This window comes from Paramormyrops kingsleyae, chromosome 1, assembly GCF_048594095.1.
Source record: "Paramormyrops kingsleyae isolate MSU_618 chromosome 1, PKINGS_0.4, whole genome shotgun sequence".
Classification (NCBI taxonomy): Eukaryota; Metazoa; Chordata; class Actinopteri; order Osteoglossiformes; family Mormyridae; genus Paramormyrops; species Paramormyrops kingsleyae.
Window position 1 is genome coordinate 38,373,419 of NC_132797.1, and position 12,456 is coordinate 38,385,874.

The 12,456-nt window shown below is 36.3% G+C and overlaps 2 protein-coding genes across 4 annotated transcripts; both read right to left on the minus strand.

Moving 5' to 3' along the window:
- Nucleotides 1–453: 453 nt before the first annotated feature.
- On the minus strand, nt 454–4,071 carry tsn (translin). The gene is made up of 6 exons (XM_023844644.2): nt 3,382–4,071; nt 3,076–3,169; nt 2,848–2,944; nt 2,521–2,636; nt 2,347–2,426; nt 454–1,432 (listed from the first exon to the last, which is right to left on the minus strand). Exons 1-6 carry the CDS (start codon nt 3,445–3,447, stop codon nt 1,202–1,204), a joined length of 684 nt encoding a protein of 227 aa, XP_023700412.1. The 5' UTR covers nt 3,448–4,071; the 3' UTR covers nt 454–1,201.
- A 791-nt stretch (nt 4,072–4,862) lies between these two features.
- Nucleotides 4,863–11,638, minus strand: cpb2 (carboxypeptidase B2 (plasma)). 3 transcript variants are annotated; one of them, XM_023844602.2, is made up of 13 exons: nt 11,507–11,638; nt 10,173–10,439; nt 8,937–8,983; nt 8,396–8,471; nt 8,019–8,143; nt 7,700–7,808; nt 7,443–7,544; nt 6,918–7,022; nt 6,471–6,581; nt 6,030–6,120; nt 5,552–5,754; nt 5,356–5,440; nt 4,863–5,224 (listed from the first exon to the last, which is right to left on the minus strand). In XM_023844602.2, exons 4-13 carry the CDS (start codon nt 8,402–8,404, stop codon nt 5,031–5,033), a joined length of 1,134 nt encoding a protein of 377 aa, XP_023700370.1. In that variant the 5' UTR covers nt 8,405–8,471; nt 8,937–8,983; nt 10,173–10,439; nt 11,507–11,638; the 3' UTR covers nt 4,863–5,030. The 3 variants fall into 3 exon arrangements, with proteins under 3 accessions (XP_023700370.1, XP_072571556.1, XP_023700369.1); XM_072715455.1 differs by lacking the exon at nt 11,507–11,638 and having other exon boundaries at nt 10,173–10,456; XM_023844601.2 differs by lacking the exons at nt 10,173–10,439; nt 11,507–11,638 and having other exon boundaries at nt 8,937–9,023.
- Between the last annotated feature and the right edge of the window lie 818 nt (nt 11,639–12,456).

Below are 12,456 nucleotides of genomic sequence, written 5' to 3' on the forward strand. Positions count from 1 at the left end.
TCCACATCCAAAATTTACAGAAACCAATTCCCATAATTTGAGCAGCACAGTGGCCTGACACTTCCAAAGGTCAGACCATGTTTTTTAATGTGGGGATTGCATGTTCTTCCCTCCCATAGCCCCCAAAACAAGAAATTAGTATAACACTGTCTCTCTATAATGCCCATATTGTATGAGCACGATGGTCCAGAGTAGGGACAGCTAACCTGATCCTTAAGTGTCAGAATCCAGCAGGTTTTCCATCATACCCAATTTCTAAAGAACCACACCTGATCTCAGGCAGAGCAAATGGTAACTCATCAGGTAAGACAGAAAATATGCCGGATACCAGCACTCCAGGATTGGGGTTGTCTAATCCTGATCCAGAGTCTACCCAAACCTTGTGCCTTTTGCTACCTGGGATATGCTCCAGACCTCCACCACATACATATCCATAAGGAAATTTAAGGACGCTTTTCCCCAATTAAACATTTTAATTTTGTTTTTACAGTTGCATAGATTGGCTATGCCTGCCAAAATGAATGAGATCTAACATACCAGAAACTAACAATTAGTCAACAATAGATTCATGCATGAAAAAAAATGCTATAACAAAAAACAGTCAAGTGCCACAAAAAAAATGGGTCTTACATCTGGAGTGGGTGCCTGCATGCTCTTTCTTTGCAGGCATCTAATGTTTGTTAGATACTGATTTAAAAAGAAAGTTTCAGCATCAAATCATTTCAACAATAAAGGCAACACAGAAGGAAAAGTTTGCACAGTTTTACATTCCACTGCCATTTATATGACATGTCAAAATATGTGTAGAGGACAAAACGATTGAATCTTAAAACAGAAAATTAAGGGTAATTTCCAAGTCAACTATTAAGTCACATCTGAAATTAGATAACCGGGTGCTTTGAGTCATTTGATGGCAATATTTGTGTAGAACAATCTAATCAATTAGAAAAGATGTGAAGCCTATAAAATTTATTCATTATCTACTAACTTTACACAAGGTAACTTCTCCAATGTAATGTTATTCATTCCATAGGTTTGATCAACAAAGCAAAAAGGACGTGAGATTTTTCAAATGACCGCTTTCCAACAATTTTAGTCAAAATAATGCAGGACCTGCATTAGAAATACTGCACTTTCATCCTTGTTCCAACATGCACAACAAAACTTGCCTATGATTAAAACTAACCCACTATCCATTAAACTACTTGTCTGTAACAGCCTCTTGCTCCTTGGTGAGACCACGGATGGACAGATCATACACAACCTCCTCAATCTTCTTCACATCATACTTGAGACCATCATAACGCTTCCGCAATGGATCATTCTTCAGGTTTAGCAGCCGAAAGCCAGAGTCCAGCTCGTTGATGAAGTTAGAGATGCGCAGTGGCCGGCTGTAGTCCCCTGCCGTCACACTGTTCACTGCTAACCTAGACTGAAAGTAGGGAGGGGTGCATGAAACTTTATTAAAGGTGATAAATGTAAAACTGAGACATCTTGCATATCATTACGGTTAGATTGTTCCCCCACATTAAATTCAGCTGTGAACTACAAGTTTGCAAATCCCTTCTGTATTCCTGCATTAAAAATCCCTAAAATGTTGTCTGAGCCTCTTCTATAAATGTTTAAGCAAATATCACACAAAACAATTGTACTTTTATATTTGTATTTTAAGTTAATTACGGTACTTAAATATTCACAGTATATGAAGGAAAGATTAGGAATCTTGGAAAAAAAGGTTTAGGACTCCAATCCACAGGCATAGAGAAGGTACAAAATGAATGAAATTCAATACTGTATGGCTGAAATGATAACTCAAAATTATTTGATTAATAAAAATCCTCAAGGCAGATTCTTTACGCTTTATGAACTCATACACAGACTGCAGCAGTCCATGGATGACATTAACTGTAGCACCAAGAGGAAAATGAAAATGGGGAAGAGCAAAAGAAACTACTGGCAGAAAACAGCAGAAACTATCAAAAGTTTGGGAGCATTTCAACATCAGATTAAAAGAAAATACTGTATAATGCAAGCATTGTAAAACCAAACTCGCATTATGAGAGATCTCAAGTTGAAACTTTTTTACATTTTGATGCAATATTAAAGTTAATGCACTGAACAGGAGTGGACTGGACTTTTAAAAAAAATTGCAAATATGTACAATAAAACTGGCATTCCTGACATGAAACCCCTTATGTTTATAATGGATGCTTATGTGTTATGCTTTGACTGTTTATGAATGAGTCAATTTTTTGTAGCAATTACTGCAGTACTATCAAAAAAGCATAAACTAACTTAGAAATGCATCACAATTACACAAAACATAAAGAATGCATGGACTCTCACAAGTTCACTGGCCATGATGAGCACCCCAGCTAAGTAATCTTCAACATCCAGATGAAAGCCTTTTTCTCTGTCCACTTCAACTGCAGAGTGGATCAAGAGGAAACAGTTACAAATCATATGGTTTAATCTCTCAAAGAATCAAGTCAAGACTGAACAGGCATTACAAGTACGTACTTCCAAGAATTTGTGCCACCTCTTCTCGTGTGACCAGGGATTCACTCTCCAGGTAAACTACAAATGCTGCCAGAAATGTAACACGCTGCAGGACAAATCTCCAGTGCTCATGGAATCTGTGTGAAACAGATTACATACAGCAGATTAAATGCCTGAGGATTAACTGACCTCAAAGAAGAAGAAAAAACAGCCAAGTCATTTCATTTGGTTATCACATTTTTTCATATGTTGGCCTCCTAAAATATAAGAATGTAAAAATGGATGCTCTGAACTTTAACACTACATTTATTAATTTATTATAGGAGTAGCCAGACAAATCAAACTAACCTGTAGTACTGCTCCACGGGGAACTTTGTCTTCAGGTCTCCGATATGATCCCTTATTATGCAAAACAACTCCCGAGCCCTTAAGCATTTGCTTGGAACTGGTAGGATAGGAAAAATAAGTAATTATAATTAGACAAAGACACTGTACCACAGCTGAGGCTGTGACATGTGGATCTGATCAATGTAGTCTAGTCTCACTATTTAGAAATGTATAGAAAACTGAATTTACTTTCTTTGAAACCAGATGGCTGATGGACACTCTGAAGCACAGTTAAAATCTCCCTTGCAGTCTGTTCTAGAGTTTGGACGACTTTCCTAATATCCTGAGGGGGAAAGACAGAAGTTAATGAAACGTGTTAAATTCGTAGCTAGATTAACAAAAATTTTCTGTTATTATATTTACAGCTCTTGGAATAATTGTATTCGTCCTGTATACGGTTACGCATAATAATGAAAGACATGTATAAAGCAAATGAATGATGCATACTGTTCATACACGCTAACTACCTAGACTCCAGTTCACTTTATTAGTTACCTCTCGAATATCTTGATCTGCACATAGGAAAACCTGAATGTTGCTGAACATTTCCGTGACAGACATCTTAGAGATCGTCGTAGATCAAAACGATAAGCTGCGGGGAATAGGTGCAAAAATACCAAAATACTCCGTAGGAATAACACGTCTAACGCCGAATCGCAATTCACATTTTCGCAGAACAAAACGCTCCGTCGACGTGCAGCACGAGCAAAGTCAGGGTCCTTCTTCTGCGTGTCGCATGAAGTTGATGTCATAAGACGTAGGTAGATACGCGTAGCTTCGATTTTTGTATGTGCAAAGTATGTTTTTCTGAAAAAAATCTTCAGAATCTTTTTCTGTTACCACCACCAAAGTCAAGTTGTTTGTTTACTTATCAGTGGTGTTTTTTTTTTTTTTTTTTTTTTACAGAAAGCGGATTTAGCAATTACTCTCAGCGTTACCACAAAGTATGGATATTTCTTTCCAGATATCAAAATGCGCGCGTGTTTGTTGCTATAGGAATTTACAGTAATCCAGAGGTTGAAAGGGGGACCCCAGATCGACAGGATTTACCGTCGCGACGCGATAGCTTGCTAGATTTTTTTTGTGTGTAAAAGTAGCTCTCACTGTAAAAATGGTTGGAGACCACTGCAGTAATCCTAAAATGCTCGCAAGCTGGTTTAGTTGACTGTTAAACTCAGGTAGAGTGATCACCTCATCTAGGGGTGGACAATCTTATCCGCAAAGGCCGGTGTGTATGCAGGTTTTTGGGATAACCTTTAGGTCTGTTCAAACCCAGGTGTGAGGACTCAGCCAATCAGTCCTCTAATTAGTGGCCTAATTAGGGAGTTGCAGCGAAAACCTGCATACACACCGGCCCTTTGCAGATAAGATTGCCCACCCCTGACCTAATCCATGTCAGAGGGCACACTATGAGCAAAGTCAGGGTTTGTAAACTACCAGTTCAATTAAAAAAGACCTGAATTTCACTTTAGCACCGTGTTCTTGCTTTGTGCTGATTGGTCAGTCTCCAATAATCATGCATGTGTCAAGAATGTTAACGTGAAACAGCTGGATGAGTCTTTTAATCAAGGAAACAAACCAGTAAAAGCACAAGAAGAACTGAACTAATTAGCCAAGCACAGGAGCCTTTCAGTTTTAAAGTAGTTTGTAAAACCTGAAGTAGCTCATAGTATACTCACATCCTTACAAACTATGTATTGATCTCCATTTTTCTGTGTCTGGAAGCGACTTGCATATGTAGGAGATGCTAAACATATTGACAAAACAGCAACATGTTGGGTTCAAAATGCTGCTGCATATTTTTGTCATTTTTTGTGAGTGTGATATTGGTTCGTCCCTCAGTAATTTTGACAAAATTTACACTGACTTGTGGTTAGTGAAATTTATAAACATCAGTTCACCTATACTACACCGAAGGAAACCAGAGAAACCCACAGTGGGAGAATCTGCAGACAACATACACTGAGATACAGGAGTATAGCTTATGATTTATTTCCCATTTTAACATACTGGAAAAATTAATTTCAATGGTTGTTCCCAACATCATATCCCTCTCACATGTAGAAGGACTTTGCCAATACAGTATAGTATTATATTAAAAAGAATGACAGCATTTCAATAATTCTGAATTTTTGTGAAGAGTTTTAGCTGAAACGCCTTTTCTTGATGACACTGAGGGCAATGCTCTTCACTGCTGTAAGAGCTTCACTGCAAGCCTTAGAAATATGTGACGGAGGGAGAAGGAATCCATAGCGGCCATTGTCTTGAAGCTCAAACGTGAAAGAATAATCAATCCCAAGATTATATGCCCAGTCATCAGAACCACCTGGAGCAAGATCTGAACATCGAAAGGAACAGATCGATGCTTGTTATTTATTCCAATATTAAGCATTATTTTGATAAATGTAACAATATGCCTGAATATATCAGAAATATTTTGTTATTTATTATTGAGGAAGAGTAACTTACAGAAAGATTTTGCTCCAGCCCCAAACTTGTAATTGTTTTTGTAATGTATTTTGATTTTCATTGCTGCTTCCCGTGCAATCTCATACTGAAAGTAAAAGGAAAATAATTTAGAAACATTTATCTCATATTAGTACGATATCAGGGATATTATAAATTGACAAAGAACATTGTTAATTAACCAGATTAAATGACCTACGAGTTCTTGGTGATTGGGGACCTCTTGATAGGAACATGAATATGGAAAGATCAGCATCTGTGAGTATGAATGGATGGAGAGGTACAGCTTCACCAGATCCTTTCTGCTCCGTATGAAGTTAGACACAGCTGCAGCTTCTGGTTCTGACTCTGGAAATCTACCGCAGTATGTCTCATCACAGGGGTTATCCGATGATCCCTTAGCTGTATGATCAGCCGTAATAAAAGGTCAAACCACGGCCACATTATATTCCCGATACCAGTTACTTTATTCAACTTCGTCCTGTTTGTTATAATTTTGATAATACAAGCATAAAAATACAGTTATAACCTCCTAATTACTTTTGCACATTAGTTTATCACTGTACTTTCACGAACGTATACTACCACATTATCATTCTTTATAATTAAACAAACTAATAAACAAACATACATATAAAGACCTTTAAAAGTATATTACTTTTAATAACAACACTTACTGCACCAGTTTGCATCAAAGTTTCTGTTGAGATCTGTCCCTACACAGGCATTGTCTACATTTCTGGAACGATTCTTTCTCCACATTCGGTTCTGACCAATGAGAATTCAGTGCTCTCAATTATGGGTAGAAAAAAACTGCACGTATCAAATATACAGACTGAGTAAATGCCTGAAATACTGAAGCAATTTCTATCAGGAATATGTTCATTTTTAAAAAAAGTTATTTTCAGTTTTATGTATAATTTAATTTATGGTAATGTTCATAAACATACTATAAAAATGAATATTGTTGTACAGTACTGAACATGGACTCTAAAAGTAGTTGCGAAATATATAGTAAAATATATTAATATGTTATATATAAGTATATTAATAAAGTATGTCTCACAACTACCTGTTCTCAAAACATTTTAACTTTTTTTGCTATTTGAACCCCTTACCTCTATCCATGAGTATTTATATCCATCAGGATTCATAACTGGTAGGACATAGATATCCATTTTATCCAGGATTTCAGTGATGTCAGAATGTTGATTATAAAACATGACAGACTGTGGAACAGAAAAGAAGGAATAGGAAATATATATTTTAGTATGGGAACAATATCTTCCGACAAAATTGTAGTTGTAACTCTACGGCAATTCTGTTTTTAAATGATCTGTCAGTGCTAAGATTACAGAAGAGGATTAGGGCCACCATGAAAATATTATTTGAATTCTGACTTTAATGTCAGAATTCTGAGTTTAGAAAAAAAGTCAGAATTCTGACATTAAAGTCAGAATTCAAATAATATTTTCATGGTGGCCCTAATCCTCTTCCGTATAACATACAGTACACTAAGAAGGACATAAAATATAACGGCTTGACAATATACATATGTTACTAACATATTGAACAAACCACATGCAGAATGCAGGGGATATCCACTCTCTGGCATGAATGCCACAGTCCATCCAAATAGCTTTCTTAGGCTGATGTCCTTTACCGGACAGCTGAGGAAAAAGTATATATAAATTAATTCAAGAAATATATTAGAATTTTGTGTGTTTTTTTGTCACCCCATTAAGGGTGTACCCTGTGTTTCCTGCAGTAATATGACCATTTAATGGAATAATGGCTGGAGAACGGTTTGATGGAGGGGATTAACTGACCTGGAGAATGGCTGGAGAACATGGTATATCAGCTGATCTTTTGACTCATTTTTATGAATATATAACAAAAATAACTCATTTTACCTTTAGTGTCCCAATGTTTTTGCTTCTCACTGTATAATCTAATACTATCACATGACATTTCATCTCGATAGCTGAGGTGAAAAATTAAAACACAGCATGGAAATTTATTTTGACATTTTATTTATCATGAATATTTCTGCATGCTTTATCATAAAAGATCTAGGAGAAGAATTTTACCTTCAGAACAAAAAGAGGTTGTTTCTCAACAGATGATCCGATTAGTATGACCTGTAACCTTTCGGAATATTCTCGACTTGTTTTATTGATCCAGTGATAGATCTGTTGAGGAGACACATCTTGGTTGAATATCTTTCATTTTTAAAGCAAATTAATAACAAAACACAGAGAGTAATGATATTTAAGGCTGCTCTCTTTAATGATTTTACCAAGACACAGCTTAAATACAAATACTTCACACGAAAATATGTTCTTACATCCTCCAAGGGATGGTATCTTTCATAATAAGATGTGCTGCTCCTGGGGTCTGTGGAATAGTTCCTTTTCTGTGCCTCAATCAGCTCTTGAGCGTTTGCCAGCAAAACCCTGAAAAAATACATAAATAAAATGATTTTTATGGAAAGTCCTAGTTCTATTTTGAGGATTCATTCAGGAATTGGGAGATGAATAGAGCTTACAAACTTCATATGTAGTTTGAATTTTACCCATTATTGTTATTATGAATTAAAAGAATGAGTTGTATAAAAAAAATATGTGAATGAAAAAATACGGATGTTGTGAAAGGAAAAAAATCACCTGTGTGTGATGTCATATCTTTGTAGCAGCTTTATGATGGGCTTTTGACTGGAGGCAGGAATAAACAGGTGAACTTCTGCATTGATTGTGATTTGATCAGGTGAGGCTGGCTGCCATAGTACTGTCTAGTAGAACAACATATAGAATATAGCTTACTATCTGTATTACATTGTAGCAATATTAATATAATATTATAATTTATTGTAATGCACTGTATGGCAACAAAATCAAATGAAAATGTTTTGGTGTCCCAGATAATAAAAACTCAGAATATTAGGTGCTCAGAAAAGAAGTTTGTCACAGCAGTGCTATAAAAACATAATTAAATTAAATTGAATGGACTAACAGGTGGACAAAAAAGATGGCTGATGAATAACCTCATGCATGCTGGATACATTCTTGAGCAGTTCCACATCCGCTTGCAGTCTTGGTGTGATTGAAAAGACCTGATCACTGAAACAAATAAGCAGCGGGAAAACACCCAAGAAGTTGTTGTTGCATTATTTTATTGTTATAAAATTTATAGTCATTATACAACAATTTGTTTTCAAATTACACAAATATTTGTTACATCATTAATCAAAATGTAGCTACACTGCAGTAACGATTGGGCTGTATTTAATACTGGTTTTTGCTAAAAGGTATTAAATTACTTGATATCACTAATAGAGAGTACAATCATCTACATATTTAATAATTGCTAAATTATCATAATTATTTGATTTGTATTTGTTGATTTGACTTTTAAAACATTTACTATTACATTTTCGTCAAAATAAGTAATAAGTAGTCTATAAGCAAATTGAAATGTAATTTAAAACATAATATATACAATAAATTATATTTAATAAAATTCATGAACTACATAAGACATATCCAAGATATACAAAACAAACATACAGTTTAAAAAGGACTTACGGTGTTGTTGTGCATTTATATTTGTCAATCAGACAAGTCAGAACAAGCTGGAATAGAAAGAACCACATTGTTAGTGATTGTGCAATGAATGGCTGGGCCAGAAAGCTGTATTGGTTCAGCCCATGTTTGTTTATGCCCTGGTTAAAATTTAGACATGCTTACATACTAGGAAGTTAGCCATTACCACCAAGGAATGTAACATATTATATTTTGTATTTTCTTCATTATAACACAAAACCGCTTTGTCTTTTTGTACTCATCCATTATTCAGATACTACACATAATTAATATTCACAGTACTATGTTTTTTCAGGTGATAATATGGAAAAAATGAATAAAACATGGATTGACTTATGTATAAAGATAAATGCTTTTATTAAAATGTTGTGGGGACTTATGTGTTTGGTTACTTATGGTTAAGGTTAGGACTGAGTAGGAGTTAAGGTTGTCATAGTTGGCAGTGGGGTGTTTCCCATAGACATGAATGGATGATCCCCACAAAGATGTGAATACAAACATTTGTGTGTGTGTCTGTATGTGTGTATGTATGTATCTGTTCATGAAAAAATAGAAAACAATTTTATTTACAGCATCTTCCTGTTAGTATTTTAATTTTACATGCAGTGTAAAATTATTAGCCCGCTACTTTTTCTACAATTATAATTAGTTGTGCTTTCTTTTGGTACTTTAGGGGGCCAGATACAAAGTACTATCAGCTGACTTTGCTAAGTGCTGTAATTAGAAGTCAGCCACATGTTTTAAATGTGTACTGTGGGTCTGCAGGTTTGGACTGTGATCGGAATAGTGATTTCACCATTGGGCCTTTGAGCAAGGCCCTTAACCTCAACTGCTCCACGTTTTTCAATTGTTTGTCACTTCAGTCAACATGCACAACAAACAGATAGCAAAGTAATGAGCCATCAGTCATGATATAAAGACAGAGTGAAACAGTACCTTGCATGTTTGCAGGCAAGCTATTCCACAATGTCAATTACTGCTACTTAGGGTAAGTGAAACAGATAATGATGTGTTGGATTCCTTTTTTAGGCCATTTTAAAGCTATATGTAAAACTATTTAAAAACTATTTTTTATTTTTCTGTCTGAGGCTGGAATAATGACTTGGGCAGTATGTAAAACTTATATAACACAATACAGCCATCTTGAAGACTTCTAATTTAGTGTACTTGTTTTGTTGCTTGTATAGTTCAGTTCACAGTAATAAACACCTTGCTTACCTATTATTTGTCAGAATAGGTGACTGGTGTGTAATGGGTCAGGCTTCAGCTCTCATAGACCCCCAGCATACTGGAACCAAAAACCAAAAAAATCTGCACTGTTTGCTGCTATTGGAGCAGGCTTCTCAGTAGTGTGGTCAGGAGGGTCATCTGAAGTGACTGGAGTCTAGCCATGTTTCAGTCTGTTTATTATCTCACAGGACCTGGACACAAGCCACCAGCTTCCAGATTTTGTCCACCAACAATGGTTAAAATGATCCAAACAGTCTGTAATGATAAGTGGATAAATTAGGTGGTGCATGTTAATGGATGAGCAAAACATTGAACTGCCATCCATCCATTTCCAAACTTTGCTTTCCCAGATTTTTTTTTTATTTTATTTTATTTCTTTTTAAAGGCTCAGTTGCTTACATTGTTACTGCCTCAGTCGAGGATATGGAATGTAGAAGCTTACTGATACCATTGAAATCAAGTCTTTGGTCTAGAAATATTTCAGCTGGAAAACTGAGACAATGCAGTTCACTTTATTTAATGACTGATTGTGACTATGTCTCAACAAATGCTGATTTACGTGCATTGCTTCATTCAAGGACTGAATGGAGATGAAAAGTGACACTAAATTGGTGTCTGAGCACATTACAACTAAGTTTTCTGAAAGCTTTCAGTTCATAACTCAATTTTTCAAATATAGTCCTTGTCTTATGTTTAAAACACCATATACCAAATCCAACAAAACATCTGCAGGAGGTGGTTAACAGGGCCCAAGCACTGTGGCCTGAATAGGCGCCATGAACACTTGCAACAAATTGAATATTTTTATGTTACATTATATATTTTATGTTCAATGGTTGAATTATAGCACCCCAATGGATTTTTATGAAATTTGGAAAGTTGCCTCAGAAGGTCACACCATCTAGACAAAGTAAGTTTGGTGAGAACACACAAGATATCAATTGTGTATAGGACTGGAATACTCTGGAATTACTCTTATCAAACTTTTTGTCTAAATGGTGTCAAGATGTTTTGTGTGAATCACATGAAAGGTTTAAGAAAAGTTCAAAAAAGTAGATTTTGCACATTTTCCCTGAAGCCAAGGAATGTGAAGAAAAGAGAATTTACTTTCTTTTACCCACAGTTCAGAAAAAATGTAAAACATGGCACTGCAGCACAATGATTAGGCTGCCCAATGTCTCTTTGCAGCCCTGAACAGTGGAGGAAATTTCATTATCCTAGGTTACATACAAGGGCAATTATAGCATCCTGAAATCTGATTGGCTATTATCAGCTATGCTCAATGAGTAGATGAACTTTTACAGTGGGCTAAGCCTGTGTACCTGTAATCACAAGGTCGGTTCAAACCCAGCCTCAGCACGTCTGTGGGTCCTTGAGCAAGGCCCTTAACCCCCAGCTCCCTGGGTGCTGCTACAGGTGGCTGCCCTTCACGGTCAGCTTACTCTGCAAAGGGCAAGTTGAGGGAGGCATAAAGACAATTTCCCCACAGGGATCAATAAAGTATCGATTATGATTATTACTAAATGATGAGGTGGAACATCTGGCCATGAATATGTATACATAGTATCATCTTTCTGTGTCCACTTGTTTCTGAGTTATACGCTATTTTGGGTTACAGCACCCCCTTTTGGGTTACTTTTTACAAAATTTGGGGAGCGGCTTTGAAAAATTGCAACAACTACACATAGCAAGTTTGATGAGAAATTGGTAATTAAGTGCAAAAAGGCTACGTGTAAGAAATTCCTCTGTCTGTAGCATCAGAACAATTTGCATGATCAAAATCCTACAAACAACTTTTCGTCTGTATGGTCTCAAAATGGTAGGGCTACAGTTGTGTGATTCGGATGGTCTAGACCAGGGGTGCCCAAATCCAGTCCTGGAGGGCCAGAGCCCTGCACATTTTTGGGTTTCCCCTCATTTAACACACTTGATTTAACTCCTTGTGCTAATTACCACACAGCTCTTGACCTGAATCCTTTATGGTGGAACAGGGAAAGAACTAAGCTACACAGGGCTCCGGCCCCCCAGGACTGGATTTGGGCAACCCTGGTCTAGACTCTAGGACAAGAAAAGTAGATTTTTCACATTATGCAAATTAGTAAAAAAAAAAATCTAAGTAGGCAGAGCTTCGTAGTCCCAATTGCAATCTTCTTGACATGAGGCAGGGAATGTTTTGAGGAAAAAAAGAATTTTGTTTCTATCACTCAAGGTTCCGGAGATATCGGCCAGAACGTAAAACACTGCGCTATGGCGCCACCATCAGGTCAATAGG